The following is a 17,391-nucleotide window of genomic DNA, read 5'->3' as shown; positions in this document are numbered from 1 at the left end:
ATGTGACACCGTATAGTCCGGTAGGAAGTCACGCACACTCCTGGCAGGATCACGAGTCACATCCAGGAATCCCGGAACATAGTAACATCATAACTGTTTCGCGTTTTATAGAGAAGAAAGCTCAGTGTGCCACCTGTTGTTCTTCCTGCGCTGGATCTGAACTCAGAACACTGTACTGGAACTGCCGATTGCACTTGTGGACGCGTCCAGTTGCTAGGGCCATACTGACGTTTAGAATCGAACCAGAGGACACATGCAGCTCGCCATCAGGGTTCCAAAGGATGGCCCCTGTTCTTTTGGAACCCTGGAACGGCAAACTGTCTCCGTATCTGTAACTTCGCAAAATACGAAAATGTCTCCCCTTTTCGGCAGTCCTCACGCCTTGTCGCTTCGTAGAGGGAACTTCTCTGGCTCCGTCCCGTCTTTGTCGTCTGTGTGCACGGCGTTCCAAGACTGCAGCCTCCCCGTGCCGAACGCAGTGTACACGACGGCTCCTCCCGCGTACGTCCCCGCTATGATGCCGAACACCTTGCGCCACTGCGCGTAAGTTTGCTGTGCAACAATACAGTGACGTTAATGCCAGACAGGGGAGCGGTCCTTGTGTGCGCACGCAAGCTAATCACTGCGCGTACGTTTACTGCGCAACAATACAGTGACGTCAGTGCCAGACAGGCGAGCATGCCTTGCGTGCGCACGCAAGCTAGTCACTGTGCTAAGTTTACTGCGCAACAATACAATGACGTCAACACACTTGTGTAGGCAGTAAGCTAGTAAACACTGGCAACTCCTATCCAATAGGCGCCGTGGGCTCTTTCCCCGGTGGTAGAGTGGCTGGGGTGTGAAGCTGACTACTCACCTCAATCTACAGCTGCAGTCAAAAATCGTGGAGCTACACCCCCATGGCACCTATTGGATAGGAGGCAGGGTGGGACACAGCCGGACTGGACGCTGTGGAGAAGAGAAAAATCTCTTTCGCCTGTCGGGAATCGAACCCCGGACGACTAGCCCGCAGCCCGTCGCTATACCGACTGAGATATCCCGGCTCCTGAAGTGAGCCTGCTTCAGCGTGTAAATGCTGCTAACGAGAAATATAATCTAGAAATGTCGTTTTTTTTTCTGCTGTGGATATTTTTGTTGTTAACAGGGTCAGTGAACTTAAACATTTCTTGTCAGTTTTCTGAATAAAAAATTGGAATTTCTTCATCGAAAGCGGGCAGATTAGGACAGTGGTTCTCAACCTTTGTCAGACCGCGGCCCGGCCCTGTATAATTGATGCAGGGCCCCGGTACCAGGCCGCAGCCCGGCGGTTGAGAAACACAGGATCGGGACATTACGTTACGAGGAACGTTAAACAGGCCACCTGGTGTTGTTAGGCTGGACATGTAGCTGCGATGGAAGAGACAAGGACAGCAGACAGTTTTTGTGGGATAGCGTTCACTTGGAGGGGGAGGAGAGGGAAGATATCTGTACCTGGTTCAGGGGGCTCGGTGCTGAGCGTGTGGGTTCAGATACCAGAGAGTTAGTTGGTTAGTAAGATAGATCTTAGGGAAATAATAGGTTGTGAGGATGGGACTTGGATGGATCTGTCGCAGGATTATTTCCAGTGGCGGAATCTGGTATTAGCGGTGCTGAACCTTCTGGTTGTGCTACCAGAGAGTCGGTGAGTCAGTCAGCTGCATGGAACACTTACGTTGTCCTGGGTGAGCATTCCGACCATGAGTGATGAGAGGAAACCCCCGAGAGAGGACAGGGTGTTGGCCATGCCGAATATTGTGCCTGCAACAGCGAGCGTCTTCTCTGAGCACAGCCACTATCTTTTGTTAATCAGTAAAGAAACACGTTAACTGCCCCTGGCTTTCCAATAGGAATTATACTTTACCAGGGAAAGGGGACTGCTTTAAGTGAAACGCAGGATAACGGTAGTTGAATTCTTAACCGTCTTTAGCGATATTTACAGGCTGTGAATGAACAACTGTACCCATTGTAAACAGCTGCGGTTGCGCCTGCCTTCCAGTACGAACCTTTCGCATCTTCTGCACGCTGTAAGAACTAACCTAGGAGTTTCGCAACGTCATCATGCAAGCAAGGAATTCCATTTAGAACAATTTTTCTCAGTGAGGTAAAGTTGTTCCCGTGCTTAACCAATTAAGCACGGCGCCACGAAGACGTATGGGGGTATGGAGTTATAGCTCCACCATTCTTGACCTCGGCATTAGATAGAGGTGAGTGGTCAGTTTCACGCTCTGGATGCTATACTTTCGGGAAAAGAACCCCGGTACAAATTCGGTAGGAGGCTGGATGGGTTCCAGACCCGGTCTGGACGCTATGGAGAAGAAAAACTTCTTACCCTTGCGGGAAATCGAACCCCGGCCGTCCAGCCCGTATCCCGTCGCTATACCGACTGAGCTATTCAGCTCATTCTATCTCATTATCTGTTCAGATATGTAAGACCATTCGTTCATCATTTATGTTCACTGGACAGAAGAGTAAATATGGATCTAGCCCTAGCGTTGCTCCCACTTCAGAAAACTGCACATTCAGCAGGCCTGGATACCAAGTTTGATGAACATCGGTCAGCTGTTGTACAGTACCTGAGAAGTTCGGGGCGATGTCCAGGCCATTGCCAAGGTAACCGCCGCACACGGCGCCGTTTACAGTGAGCGCCACTGTGAAGAACGTGACAGACGCGGCGCGGTCGCAGCCCAGGAACATCTGGCCTATCATCGTCACGGACGGCACCCCCAGGGCTGCCAACATAGACACAGTGTACAGGCTCACTTTGAGTCCATTAAAAATAAATTACAGTGCTCAGTGGGGATTTGTTTTTATTTCTGTGGGTGTGGTGAGACTGAGTCCACTTGGTACGTCGGCCACTAATTGGCCTATTGTACCAGCCCCGGATGATAGATGATTATGGAGCAGTCAGTTGAATGAGAAATGACAGGGGAAACAGAAGTACTCGAAGGAAACCTGTCCCAGTTCCAATGTCCACCACAACTCCTGGGATCGAACCCAGGCGGCCGCGGTAGGAAGCCGGCGACTAACCGCCTGAGCTATGGCAGGTCCTGATCAGTGGAAATACTGAAAACTCGGAATTACGATACACATGGAAAGTTGCTTTAGTATCTCTAGTGTTACTGGGACCACAGATTGAGAAACTTTGGTCTAAGCAGTTGGTATGGAGCTGTTACGGTTTTGATGACAGACGGTGCAGCGGACCTTACCGAAGGCAGTGAATATCTTGCGGGTTGCCGTGCGGGACAGGCGCTCGGTGCGCAGCAGGTGGTCGGCCAGGGCACTCGTCAGCACAGCGAACACATACTTGCCCAGGTAGGGCAGGCTTGACAGCAGGCCGTTCTGGAACAGGTAGCGGCAGGCTTGTAACGCAATGCAAGAGCAGCAACGGAGATAACATGTGTCGCTTGTTCCCGTCGTGTAGGACTACTTCCTTGGAGCGCGCTAGAACATCCTCGTTATGTAGGCCTGACATGAAGTCTCCGAAATCTTGCGATTTCGGGTTACCGTAGCAGAGAATTTTCGATCGTAGATACAGTGAATATAGCAGGTCACGAACGAGGAAGCAGTCTTTTTTTTAGTGTATTGTGCGTGTTGTGTGAGAGTATTGATAATCTGATGTGGGCATGTGAAGTGTAGTGAACTACGTGCATATAAAGAAGACGGTTTAGATTGACTATTTGTGCGTATTATTCGTGGTACATGATGGAAAGTGTCGCCTCGTCGCGTCATGCGATAACATGCATAACTGCAATGGAACGGGGGAGAAAGCAGAAAGCTTATGTAACAAATGATTTAGAGTTCGCGTCGAATTGCACTGGTTTAATTAATTTTTCATTTTAAAAATATATTTTAATATTAATATTTGATATATTTCCGCCTATCGATTTTGAATTTTTTCCGGAACTTGTCTCACACACACACACACACACACACACACCCGCTACTGCCACTGCTAGAAGGACAAAAAGTACTTAAGCTGGAAGTAAAATACAGAGACAATGAGACTACGAGTGATGAAGGAAGGAAAGAAAGAGGGAATTGAGGACGGAAGAACGTTGTGCGAAAAGGAAACAGAAGGAGGAAGGTAACCAACGAGAGCATAACGATCGAGCCAGGGGCTTACCGCCTTGATGTTGAAGTGCAGGATGTGCTTCATGTACGTGGGCAGCTGGTTCACAACCGTGAAGTAACCGAAGACACTGGCGCCGTGAGTGATGATGATGGCCCAGACGCAGGGGGACGTCAGGATGCGGAGCCACGGCACGCGGTGCACCTGTGGGCATGGACACACTTGCTTCGTAAAGAACGCCTAGATCAGCCAGGAGGCCCGTCACAGAATTCCTTGCTGTCGCCTCACCGGCTTCAAAAAAGTACGCATACCGTAAATCTCGGTAACGGCAACATTTGTGGGGGGGGGGAGAATATACTGAGCATAAAAAGCACATGTGATGTTTCTCCACAAATTCTGGTCGAAACATTTCTCCCCCGAAAGCTCCTGGCTGCGGCTGAGGCAGCTTCACTCCCAGCAGCAGGGGTACCCACCCAGTGCGTACCGGGGTTAAAGCGGCCGGTGCGTGAAGCTGACCGCCCACCTCTACCTAGTGCCGAAGTTACGAAAGCATGGAGCTATACCTCCGCTTCATGGCCTGGTGTTGAATTAAACACAGGGACAAAGTTACCATTACCTGTAGGCTTACACGTTACTAGAAACATTCAGGCCTGGGAGACAGAGAAGTGGAGAGTTGCCTGGAGGTAAAGGTAAAGCTATCCCTGTAACAGGTCGTGGAGGCCCATAGGTTTGTGAGACGTTGAGGCTACCACATTTTCTAGACAATCGGCTCACAGATGGCGGTGAGGTCAGCCTTACAGCCCTTTACCCCCAGGAAGATTCCCGGTACCCATTTCTGTCAAGGGCTGAGTCGACCCCAGGCCTATAGTGCGGCTCGAAGGATTAGACCAATTGAAAAATCTAATGACCTCATCAGGAATCGAACCCGGGACCTTCCGGCGCCCTTCATTCTGAAAAATGCTGATGATGAATTGTGTTGATCTCTTGTACATGTGACGGAGGGACGGACGGGGCATCCAGATATGGCACAGTCCAGGCCGTGGACTTTGCCAGTCACCTCAATCTGAACTTGTGGGGAGGGGACCCTCCGAGAGGTCCCGTCCACCGTACGACGCCAGACGAGATAACAAACTTTCCATTCAGCGGAGAAGGGCTCAAACTCCAAGTCGATGTTTCCGGATCAGTGACTCTCGAAGGCCAATAAACTCGTTACATCATCTCTATTTAAATACGGCCGGTCTTCGTCATCTGCCGATCCTGATTGCTTCATTTTCATTTTCTGATTGAATTTAACTCTATCACTGTCACATGCTGAGGCTGTATCACCATCATGCAGTGACAAGTCACTAGACCCTGTTCCCAACACGTGACGGGAACCAAACCGCCCACCGGGAGATCTCGCTAACTCACAGGACTTCTCTTCCACAAGATTGCCGCCTCAAGACATGTCTCAGACAGGCAGCTTTCCTTGCTTGTTTTCCCTAGAAAGTCTCCATACTCTATGCCCTTTATTAGTGTTCCTTAGGCCCTTTTGTGAACCAGCTCCGTTGTTACTTCATGGTCAGTTTTAATAGCATCCTTCCATCTACGCCTAGGTCTTCTACGTGGGCTCTTCCGTTCAAGTTCCACAAGAAACATTATGAGTGAATTTCTAATGCGTCCTATATGTCACATCAGCATCGTACCTGGAATTATTTAAGCATTTTAATAATATTTGGTGAAGAGTACAAGTTATGTAGCTATACCACTTAATTTTCCCCGTCCTTCGGCATTTTAATTCGATGCATAATCACCTTCGCATATACTTGACGCCATAGGTCAAAGTCGTTCAGTTCTGTTTTAATCATAAAATACTGGTAATTTTATTTTTGTACTTCCTGTACCTTTCCGTGACTGGTGGCGCCTCCGATAGAGCTCTCTATGTAGCGCCGCTCTTCCTCGGAGATTCGAGGGTGCTGTGCCGGGGAGTCGAACACAAGGAAGAACCAGGCGATGCTCCAGACCAGCCCCACCACTCCCGTGACATAGAACACAGACTCCCATCCTAGGGACGCGATCAGGAACCCACAGACCGGCATGGTGATGGCTGCCCCCAGGGACGACGCTGCAACAGATACATTCAGATGGACATGTTTATACAGGGTGTTCGGTTCATGTGCCTTATATAGAGCCCACGCATCAGTAATATAATCTATACAGAATGTTCGGTTCCTTTGCGATCTGAGCTATGTAGAGGCCACTGACTTTCTGCATAACGACGGAGTCACTGCCGATGTGTTTTGCTGTAATGTGATTTGTGCAGGTTCTGTGGTGTTTTCGGGCTGAACGTTACAGAGCCCGCGTATTTCCTGCATAGTGGTGGAGCGATCGCCGATATGTTATGCTGTGACGTAACCGATAAAGAAACGCATGATGTACGCGAACAACAGTTTGGAAACCGTTTCTGTAGAATGTGTTGTGACGTTGCGTGACATTAAGAACTGTGGAAGTTTTATGAATTAAAGATGCGTTGAAACATTACAGCTGACGCAGACTGTGAGAGGGAAGACGCCAAAGCCCTCTGACCTCCAGCACTCAACCCATGCTGGGCATGTATCAGTGGCTTCAGTTGCTTCTTAAGGCATGCAAATTTATGGATCTTTTGTTTTCAAATGGCGTCGTTGTATCACGAATGATGTAATTACTGGAGTTCTGTCGAAACGGGGAGCTTTGATGTTGTGCTGTAAAGTATGACACGACGCTTAAACCCCTGTCGGGTTTTGACATTCAGGGTAAAATTGTTCCTGCTCCTGAGCACAGATGCCCACTCATTCTAGAACGACCATAACTGAAGACGGCCGGCCTCACCCCTGGTACCTGTTTGCATAAAGTGTTAGAGAAGAAAAAAATAGATCTCCTGCCGGGAATCAAACCCGTAGCCAGCCTCTTAACAGTTATATAGGATGTTATGAGAAAGTGGATGTCACTTTGCCGATCCGGTTACCGGGGTGGTTAAATTTTTATTCGAAAGATTCGCAGTTCGAATTCCGGTTAAGAATTTCTTTTTAACAGCGGTGCTTCGTCATAGACAGACACCAAGCTGATATCGCAAACTTGCCATCGCCGGGAGAGCTCAGTCGGCATACTGACTGGGCTCCTGGCCGCACGATCGAGGAGTCGGGGTTGAGTTCCCGGCAGAGGCAAGAGAGTCTTCTCTCTCTCTTACCCACAGCTTCCTATCCAGTGGGCGCTGGGGTGAAGTGGCAGGGGCGTGAAGCTGACCTGTGTGGAGCTCTACTCCCACTCCCCCATAACCATTCGTGGAGATGTGCTCAATTAATGAAGCACAGAGACAACTGTGTGACTTCTTAGTACAACGCAGGCTGTGGTCAATGACTTGTGTGTCCACTTACCCATCATATTGGACATGAACTTGCTGCGTTCCGTGGGTGGAATCCAGCGCGCAGTCATCGGGTGAATTGCAGGCCACGTCGCGCCCTGCAAATACAACATTAATGTGTCAAATTGTCATTCGAAGCCTTCTGGTAGGCGAGAGAGAATTTTGTGTGTGACCGAGGCAGTGCACCGACACTGTACCTCGTACTGTAACCGTACGTCCTTCGCTAAAATTATTTAATTAAGGGCATGACCAATTTAGGCTTTGTTTCACACCCTGAGAGAAGCTCCTCCGGCGAGATACCATCCCGGGACCGTCTAGTTGTAATTCAACTATTGTCTTCCTTAGGCTTAGGGTGTCACTATTGTCCCTAACGTCGCCAGTTTGCTCCTAATGTCATAAACCCATGAACTGACATTGTGTGAGACCGGCCAGGAGGGGTCTTGGGTTCCCTGCTCGTGTGCCTTGAAGACCTAAAAAGTTTATGATGGGCCTCTCAAAAAATACGAATGTAGAACAGATGCCGGGCTCGACCCTTGGTTTTCTCTTTTTATTTTCTTGTTTTTTAATGCCCACTGGGGGACTTGTAAAGAGAGGGCAGTTGTTTACAGGGAGCGGAGGTGGACAGTTGAAAAGGGAGTTACAGGAGGGTAGCTAGGGAGTGGCGTGTATGGTCAGTGAGCTGGGAGCAAATTAGTGAAAAAGGTTAAGTGTGACGGAGCGGCTAGCTTGGAGGAATAATATAAGGATTGATTACTGCATGAAATTTTAAATTAAGACTGCAATACACGGCGTGTTCTGGAGACCCCGGATTCATGAACCCCGAAGTGTGTTCCACTCCCATATCCGAAGCACCCGTATCCATGAGATGAAGACTCATCTCGAGCAATAGTCGTGGCAACTGTAGGTGAGCGGGCGGCTACAGTACTGTAACCCCCCACGATAGGAAACCTGTATGTTACCAGCATTAGTCCGAGCAGCACCCTCAGCACGACGACGGCCGTGTAGTCGAGTCGCGCCGCTACAGGCGTCAGCAGAGTCAGCACCGAGGCGCTCAGCATGGAGTAGCCGAAGACGCGGTGTCCGCCGATGATCTCTGCCAGACGGCCACCAGGCAGCTCAGTCATCACGTAGCCCCAGAAGAAGCATCCCAGGATAATGTTCTGCTCATACTCATCCCACTGGAAGCGCAGACCGTCGAAACTCTGCTTGCAACAGAAACACGCCAAACGTAAAAGATTGACGAGGGTTCAAGCCTGTCCTCATATTTCGATGTGAAAAAAATAAATACTCTTACAGATTTCGACGAAATTCGGCGCTCAGTCCCTATAAAAATATGTGTTCATTTCGTTCTGATCAGTATGAAAACTGTCGTCTGGCTTGTACAGCCAGGTAGTTCGGAGGCAGCCCGACGTTTAGGACGAAGCAAGAAGCTAGCAGAAGCAGGCGGCAACCTATTCGAAACGTCGGGCTGTCTCCGAAGTACACGGCGTTAGTAGTCTGCATAGCCACTATTGTGAGGCCCTCAGATCCAATGCAGAATGAGCGTGTCTGAGAGCAGGGCGCTGCATGATTAGGGGCGTGTGGTGCACATCTGAAGGAAAGAGACCAGTTGGAAGACCTAAGCTCCTGAGCCAGTTGAATCCAGTTCACATCCTCGCAGCCTATGTTTGTCCATTTTAATATCATCATACAGTATGCGCGTAACGGCTCAGTCGTGTGTTTAATAATCGAAAATATCCCATAAGTATACTTCGGGCCCCAAAACTTGAGTTTCCACTCGACAGCATATCAAATGTTACGGGCTACGTGTCATCTGTTACAGTTACGTTACTTATCTGCAGGCCGACTTCAGTGACCTTATAGAATCCGGGCAGTCCCACCAGTACCATTAAATAACGTAAGGTTCAGACGGTCGGGGTCAAGCGTACAAAACAGTTTCGCGAACCACATTTTGTTGGCCTCTGAGGACGTGCGCAGTTGTTGACGGCTGCGCAGAAGGGCAGTCTTTCAGTTCTGGTAGCGCGACTGCTGTCACATCAATCAAACGGGGGGGGGGGACAGCAGCCAGGAACCTTGTGACGTCAAATTTTTATTGGAACGCCAATTATTTCGATTGTTCCACAGACCATAGACCAAAGCTTGTGTAGATCCCACCATTTTGATGCCATACACGAGATATCTCGCTCAGGGACACCTGTCTTTCTGGTCTGTATTTAATAGATCTCTCAGCAGTTAATGTCACTCAGTGATGTAACGCCACAGTCTAGATATTCCCTGATTTTGGAGAACACTACATCTCACCAACGTCTCCACAAAACCCTGTCCTGTTGAGGTAGGGTTTAGAAAATACCGTAACTTTGAAGCCCATTTTAATAATATTCTCACTTCTGCACCTAAATCTCTCAAGAGTTTCTCGCCCAGTATTCTGCATGCATATGGCGGATATGCCCCCATTGCCACCACAGCACCCAGACTGGCCTCCTGTCCAGTGGACAGACTGCCGATCTCTCAGCCTGTCAATCCGGTCCGTACACTGTGTGCCAAAACAGAGCCGAATGCACTCGTTTCGGCCTGTCGCTGGCTTCTGCCCACCAAATTTTGTACCGCATGGTGTTATCTGCGGATGCCAGGCACTCTGATATGTGTGAGAAGCTAGTTAGCGATTCGGTCGGTCAGCCAGTGATTTCCCCAGTAAATGTCGGCTCACTGCTTTGCAGCGTCGACGTTTCTCGTCACCATGAGACAGTGGCGGAGGTCGTCACAACTTCATTAGAAAGTTACCGAACTCTATTTTCAATATGGAACAGGAGCAAAAATCACCGCAGCGGGTAACTGGTCGGATAAAGAGGATTTTTGGTTATTTAAGGTGCGACGTCTCCTCAGTAGAGCACAGAACTGGCAGACGTCACAGCCTGCTTGCGCGGCCATCATGATAGGACGAGCCACAGCATTTCAACTGATATGTTGATGTAAACGTGTACGTAAACACACAGCAGCTTCATTTAACAACACTGTCTATACAGCGTCAAGTGATGAGATGATTTATAACTGGAAGTGATTTGATCCTTGAATTGCCTGAAGCTTCAGTCAGGATAGTCGGAGTTGCGACCGAGACTCGAACATAGAAACTCTCGACTACAAGAACCTGCTCGGTTTAGTGCCTCACGCACTAAACGTAGTGATATCTGATATCGGACTTTATTGATCGAGCTACGTTTTAGTTCATATTGATTGACTGCAGCCCATACAAGGCTCTATCTGAATGTACACAAAACCCCTTAGAGCAGTCACAGTGGTCAGCTCTCTCGCTAACGCTTCGAAGCCTGGAGTTTATAAAAGTTCAGTCCGTACCTCACAGGAAACACCGTCTCCGCTACAGAGCCCAACCGGATAATGCTGTTTATACGGAACACATAAATACACAGTGTGTGGGCAAAATGCAGTTTTCGTACGTTAATGTGTGCTGTTCATGTAGTTACCACTGTGATTTGAACATGGAACACTTTTTCAATGTGATGTTTATTTAATGAACTAAGAAATGTTATTTGTGCCTTTTGCGTTGTTAATTAGCTCTGTAAACAAAAGGTTGGGATGTGCTGTGAGCATACTGCGTGTACTCGAAGGTGGAGTACAACCCTTAACCCTCGTTGTGGCATAAACAATATTTTCGTTTACATAATTCAACCTGTTACACGTACTAAACATAAAATGCCTGTATTTCTGTTCAGTTCCATGAGAACGAGAAGTATCCTTTTATTTTCCCCTGAAGATGCGACCTCCGTGCGAATCGCAGCAACTGCCAATTAAATCTCGTTTGTTGACCCAACCTTGAGTGATGTTCACATGTCTGTACATTCACGGCTGCGCAGACACAAGGCCAATGTTGATCCGTGGGATTTACTTACGCGGCCTACCGAGTGCACAAGGATGTAAATGTTTGTTCAGCGTAACTCTGCGTTGTCAGAAGCACCTGAACTTGCCCTGCAAAGCGGCTCTTTAACTTAGTTCTCACTTATTTTAGTTACGGTCCATTTCAGGACGCCGAGAGTAGCCCAGACTGTACGGCCGCTAATGACAGAAAGGCTGGGGTATAACGAATTTGACTGGATATGGAGGAAGGCGGTCATGGTCTAGTTTCACGTTTTACGTGGAGGAACTTAAGAAAACCATGGTAGCCAATCTTGTGTCCCAGATGTGAATCCGGGGCGTCTCGAGTGCGACGTTCGCATGTTTAAATCTAACAGGGTGAGATGGGCTGGGCATGTAGTACGGGTAGAAGCGAGAAATGCGGACGGAATTATTGTTGCAGTATCTGGCGTGAACAGACCTGAGTGAAGGCAGTGACGTCTCTGCATTCAAGAACCAGGCCACAGTGACGCGTGGGAGAGTGTATATGCGGCAGCACGAACTCATAGCTGGAGATGAGTGGTCAGTTTAACGCCCCGTCCGCGTTACCTCCGGTACGCCCAGGGCCCCGGAATTGGTCTGAAAGCGGCGGAGAAAAGAAATTCTTTTCCTCTGCCGGGAATGAAAGGCCGATGCTCCGCTACTGCAGCCCTTCCCCCTACTGTCTGTACTGACTGAACCACGGCAGCGCTTACGGGGCACATATGGGGGGATCTGCTAATTGACATTTGAAGGTCTGGCACGCGGAAGAGACCAGCAGATGAGGACCGGGCCTCGCCCTTGCGACACTTGTTAGCAGAAATGTAACAAGTGGTCTAAACGCAAGGACAACACGGGACGTGTTCTGACTGGGCCTGCCTCATTTGCATCCCGACAAGTGCTGGAGTAGCATACTGAAGTCTGGGGAGACTGCGTGTTGGGCAATACTTCTAGGGAGATCTATGCAGAAATGTGCACTACGGACGCTTTAGAATGCAAGACTGGGGAGAACCGGCAGAGAATATGAATATAAATTATAAAAGGGAAATTGGAGAGGACGGTAAGAACGGAGGAAAGTGAGGTAGAAAGAAATTTAGATGATCAGTAATTAGCAAAGGCAGCAACGGGAAATGCTGAGTTCTGTATTGTGAGAGTGGTGCCTTCAGCAGGATGCCGGAGCGTGGGACCGGGGAGTCGAACTCCGGCACCCCAAATTGTAAATTATAACGGACATGATAAATATTAATTCATTAAGACGACCAGGGGATCTGGGTTCAATTCCTTGCTGGGGCAAGAGATATCCAGACCATCAGTGGGGCCTGTCCAGTGGCTCTTTCCCAGGAGGCAAAGCGTCCGGGTCGTCATCTTCACGGCGCCGCGCTTAAGCATGGCAACAGCTGTACCCCTACCTTACCAATGAGAATACAGCATTAAGAGGACACAGAGGGGGCATGCGGTAGCTACGCTACACGCCGGAAGGTCGCGGGCTCGGTTCACGGTCAGGTCACTGGATTTTTCGATTGACATAATCCTTTCAGCCACACTGTGGCCCCGGGATCGACTCAGCCTCTAACATAAATGAGTACCAAGAAACTTCGTGGGGGTAAAGGGAGGCCGGCGCGTGAGGCTGACAACCTCACAGCAACCTGCGAGCCGATTGTCTAGAGAAAATGTGGAAGCCTCGACGTCTCAAACCCATGGGCCCCCACGGCCTGTTACAGGGATAGCTTTACCTTTTTATTGGACACAGAGGCGTAAGTCCGCAGTAATGCGATACAGCACTGGCATAAGGAAATGGAAATTTTAAATGAGCTACTGTTGCAGGTACTAACATCAAAACGGTTCGCCCTCGAGGTGTGGGGCTCCTTATCGAAAACAGACAAATTCGCCAAAAACTTTGTTAAAGATTCATTTGGAATATTGCCTCCTCCACCGGCGGCGCCAATTCCAACGCCATCAAATTATACCTTCATTTTAGGGGAAAGACGACCCCCATGTTTAATACAGCCCCAGGAGTCTGAGGACCACAGCATGGAGAGATATAGGAAAGAGAATTCTGAGGCTGCTACAGGCACTGAGTTACCTAACCTGTGAAAGTTAATGACAAATTAAGTTTTGTGCATTACACAATAGTTACGTGAGTCATGCAGCCACCTAAATCACCTGACCTCGGGCAGTTGTGTGGGCTTGTCGGAGAGCAGGGTGGCGTTGCCGGGGTCCGAGCACTCCGTCGCGGTGGCGCTGGTGTGCGAGATATCGGTCTTGTTGCTCGGAATCACCATGGCGACTATGGCGATCGTGAGGTTCACTCGCAGCATGTAGTTGAACATGAAGCCGAGGATGACCATGATGTTGAGCACTTGTCGGCAGCTCAGTCGGTCTGTAACACATACTGCTTGATTGGCGGACTGAATTGGTGACATACTGAGTGACTGACTGAATGGTTGGCTGTATGGCTGTTTGACTACCAGTTAGCCGAATGACTGACCACCGGCTGATCGAAAGGCTGTTAGACTGACTTAATGGCTGATTAACCGTCTGACTGCCGGGCTGACTGTTGACTTAAAAGCTGGATGACGAGCTGAGTGGCCGGCTGGCTGACTGATTGGCTGCTTTTCCCAGCCATTTAATCTTGTCAACAGATGGCACAGCGGCCTCACACGCGTCCCATTAGCAGTTGTAGTGCTTGAGTGCAGCATACCGAACTGACCTCATTTGCACTGTCTGCACTCTCAGTTCCCCGCTTGCACCGTGTTTCTGACATTCATCTTGACTCTCTCTTCTCCCTACCTTACTTAACGATACTTTATCAACTACACAGACCATACAGCAAAAAGTTATTTGTGACGAACTGCAAGACCGTGAAAGACAGCGGCTGTGGCCTACTTGAAGCCCCTATCCCAGAATCCTGGTGGAGATAAGAGACAGAAACGAAAGCCTGGGTCACGATAGGGTCGAGATTTGAACCGAATCTCCCGGATGTGACGAAATAAGACGACGCGCGCAGACTCACAAGAAACTTCAGTTTTCATCCATAAACAGATCGTGAGGTCCTGAGACTTGTCGTGACCTCAGTCTTCTGTCCCAAGGTCAGCAATACAGGACCAAACAGGGCCCGACCTGACGAGAGCCGGGTTCCATGCAGCAGTTTCGAACTCAAGACTACAGTCTTCTGGGATGTCACTCCGTATAGTCCGGTAGATATGTAACGCATACTATAAAATTTAAGAGAAACATACTGCCTCCATCTTCAGGGTAGAAGAAATAATCTCAATAAGTAGCCCCATCGAGCACCGAGAATTCAGAAGCTGACATGCGCGCCTATGGTCAAGAACAGGTTCATTACCGTATTCACAAAAGACCGACTTTGGTCCGTATCCTGAGCCACTTGAATCCAGCCCAAACTCTGACGCCGATTCTAATACTGACCTCAATTTTGTGTAGGTCCTGTATTTCTAAACTCATTTGGTCACCCTAATAATGTTTCGGGAAGAGCACAGAGTATGACCGAGTAAGTTAGCATAGCGGTACAACACTAGATTCGTGCTCGGGAGGTGCTTGGTTCGAATTTGGCCGGGGCGCCGGCTACTCTGAGACTTTGTTTACCCAGGCAGATACCGGAATGCTTCCTAGATGAGACCATGAGATGCTATGCAGTCTCATCTGCCGACGGGGCCCCGAAACACCCCCCTCCAAATTCGAGTATACAGTAGAAACCTCCATCCTCCTGTCACTTCCTCTCTCTTCGATCCAAATATCCGCGCCAGCACCCTCTTCACAAACGCTTTGGAAGTGCCTGAGACCAGCATTCATACATCCGTGCCCTTTAAATTTCAAACCAGCACGCTTACCTTCCGTGCGGAAAGCCCTGCCGGCACTTCGCGGGAGCTACGAACTCTGCCCGAGGTATGCCACTTGTGACGCTTTAGCAATTCTGGCCCTAGGCTTGAATCTCCCGAGCGATGACTCCTGAAGCTGTCTTATGAATAGGGAGGGGGCGGGGACAAGCAAGGCCGTACAACATAAATTTGATGGAAATCGATCCACCTGTTGCTAAGTTATGACTTCTGTTCATTTATATCGCAAACCGTGAGACTCGCGGAAAAGTGCATCGGACACAAAATGTATGCTGCGTTTCTGTCTAAAGATTTTGTCACAAACAGGGTTCGCTCCGGTATCATGGAGTCACGCTCGAGATATTGATACAGCGGCTGTACGTTCCTCTGAAACGTCTACCTGACTACACGGCGTCACATTCCACGAGACAGTACTCTCCACAGTCACCGAGTCGAGTCAAGTCTTATGTTACGACCGTCGGTCAGTCGGCCAGTCTATCTTGGAATAAAGCATCCATCTGGAGCTTATAACCAGATTTGTATTACTACCAGACAGTTGCTGGTTTGCTGATGTGGGGCGCTCTCTCTGACGAAAGGACGAGTCTGTCGTTTACAATTGCTGCTGGACCTCGCCAGCGCAGTGATTCTCGGGCCCGAGTCCCGTGGGATTCGAGACTTCTCTTTTCATCGCCTCCTACAACTCGCAGGGCTACATTGGAGGTACATGAACCCGCCACCACACGGGGACAACATTCACTGCTTTGAGCATTTCAAATATAAATATTTAGTTCGTACCTGACAGGAAACATATAGCACCTCCACTACAAAGCCCAAGCGGTTAGTGCAGTTTAGGGAAACAGTCGCTGTTTATTTGTGCCAACCACACGGAACACACAGATACCGTACACTGTGTAGTCATAACGCAGAAGTTTTCTATGTTAAAGCAGGTGCAGGTGGTACATGAAGTCACCATTGGACTTTCAATGGTTAAAGCATGAAACCAGAACGAGATAATTTACCCATTCCTGAAAGCGGGACCCCCCATTCGCGAGCGCAGTGAAGTGACCCCTTCAGGGTCCGTGCCCTGTGTTACACAACTTCCCGCCTTGTGACACGAGAAAGTGCATTGTAACTTGGTCTGTGTGGCTGAGCATGCACAGATACCAGAGCAAATCTGTTGTTGAAGATTACAGTCTTCTGAGATGTGTCGCCGTATAGTCTGGTAGACGTTTACTACGATCTTTAGTGTAGGCTCCTCTGTTCCGTTTCGAAGACTGAGGCAGCAAGTTCCCCTAGCATGGTAGTAAGCATCTTCCAAACAACACGGCGTCACGTCCCACAACTATTCACCTCAAGTCTCACTTATCTGTGTGTAACTAACATTGAAGATAGAGGCATATATTTCTCCGAAATAATGGTGCCCACCTACCAGGCTAAGCGGTGTCATAACCCAGGTGACTACAATATGAATTTCACCGGCGTGGAAACCTCAGTGTGTTTTCAGTCATAATTTAAAAAGCGTTTCTTGTGTTTCCATGCGTGCTACCTATCCACAATGTCGTCTTCTTACCTGTCACGAAATTGTGTGCCATGACTGCGAAGTTATTTGCAGGTTTGCGCAGTGCTATAGCCTAGCGTCCGTCACCCGCGACTTTTCCGCACTCAAGAAACAACTGACTACGCGCTGACAGTGTGCTCCAATTTGTACCCAACAGCGGTTACAATCCTTTGCAAGCAGTCCACCCATGGCTCGCAGTACGGGGCTAACTGGGAGGAGGGAGTACGTGTCTGTCACACGTAGTGGGTTGGCGCAGCGGTATCATTGCTGGACTAGGGTTCGATGTTTCTGAGGTTGTCAGTGACATGTGGCAACGTGACGAAGTGTGTACACGTATAGAAATTGTCTCTTAGAAAAATAACTTTAAAAAGGTATTTACTGCAGAAGAAACAAAAAAAGGTCAGCGGGTACAGATAACCGTTAACTGCACGTCAAGCTTGTGGTTGCTTAGAAACATGCATCCAAAGTTGAGCCCGGGCTCATGGCCTTCACCGAGTGGGCTGATGTAGCGGTAACGCTATTCAGAATACACTCGGTTCGAATCTCGGCCGGGGACACCCGCTATCCCAACTGAGATTCTTAGTGGTCTTCCTCAGTGCCTCCGGGCAAATTCCGGGATCATGCCACGAGCGCTTCCCAGGGGGGC

General features: G+C 49.1%; 1 protein-coding gene across 2 annotated transcripts in view; it reads right to left on the bottom strand.

Annotated features, from left to right (window-relative positions):
* Positions 1 to 289: 289 nt before the first annotated feature.
* Positions 290 to 17,391, bottom strand: part of LOC111867432 (sialin) — a 30,448-nt gene continuing 13,346 nt past the window's right edge. Inside the window, exons 1-10 of one of the 2 annotated variants that reach the window (XM_023857292.2) lie at positions 16,758 to 16,852; positions 13,520 to 13,731; positions 8,426 to 8,668; positions 7,480 to 7,564; positions 5,971 to 6,191; positions 4,142 to 4,291; positions 3,225 to 3,357; positions 2,592 to 2,747; positions 1,691 to 1,776; positions 290 to 552 (exon numbers count right to left, since the gene is read on the bottom strand). In XM_023857292.2, the coding sequence (XP_023713060.1) occupies positions 376 to 552; positions 1,691 to 1,776; positions 2,592 to 2,747; positions 3,225 to 3,357; positions 4,142 to 4,291; positions 5,971 to 6,191; positions 7,480 to 7,564; positions 8,426 to 8,668; positions 13,520 to 13,731; positions 16,758 to 16,779 (1,485 nt within the window). In that variant the 5' untranslated portion in view covers positions 16,780 to 16,852 and the 3' untranslated portion in view covers positions 290 to 375. Of the gene's footprint in view, positions 553 to 1,690; positions 1,777 to 2,591; positions 2,748 to 3,224; positions 3,358 to 4,141; positions 4,292 to 5,970; positions 6,192 to 7,479; positions 7,565 to 8,425; positions 8,669 to 13,519; positions 13,732 to 16,757; positions 16,853 to 17,391 lie in introns of those variants that run through there. The other variant, XM_023857291.2, reaches the window with a different exon arrangement.

The sequence above is a fragment of the Cryptotermes secundus genome, unplaced genomic scaffold, assembly GCF_002891405.2.
Source record: "Cryptotermes secundus unplaced genomic scaffold, Csec_1.0 scaffold423, whole genome shotgun sequence".
Lineage (NCBI taxonomy): Eukaryota > Metazoa > Arthropoda > Insecta > Blattodea > Kalotermitidae > Cryptotermes > Cryptotermes secundus.
Note: the sequence above shows the minus strand (reverse complement) of the source record. Positions and strands in the feature narration are given on the sequence as shown.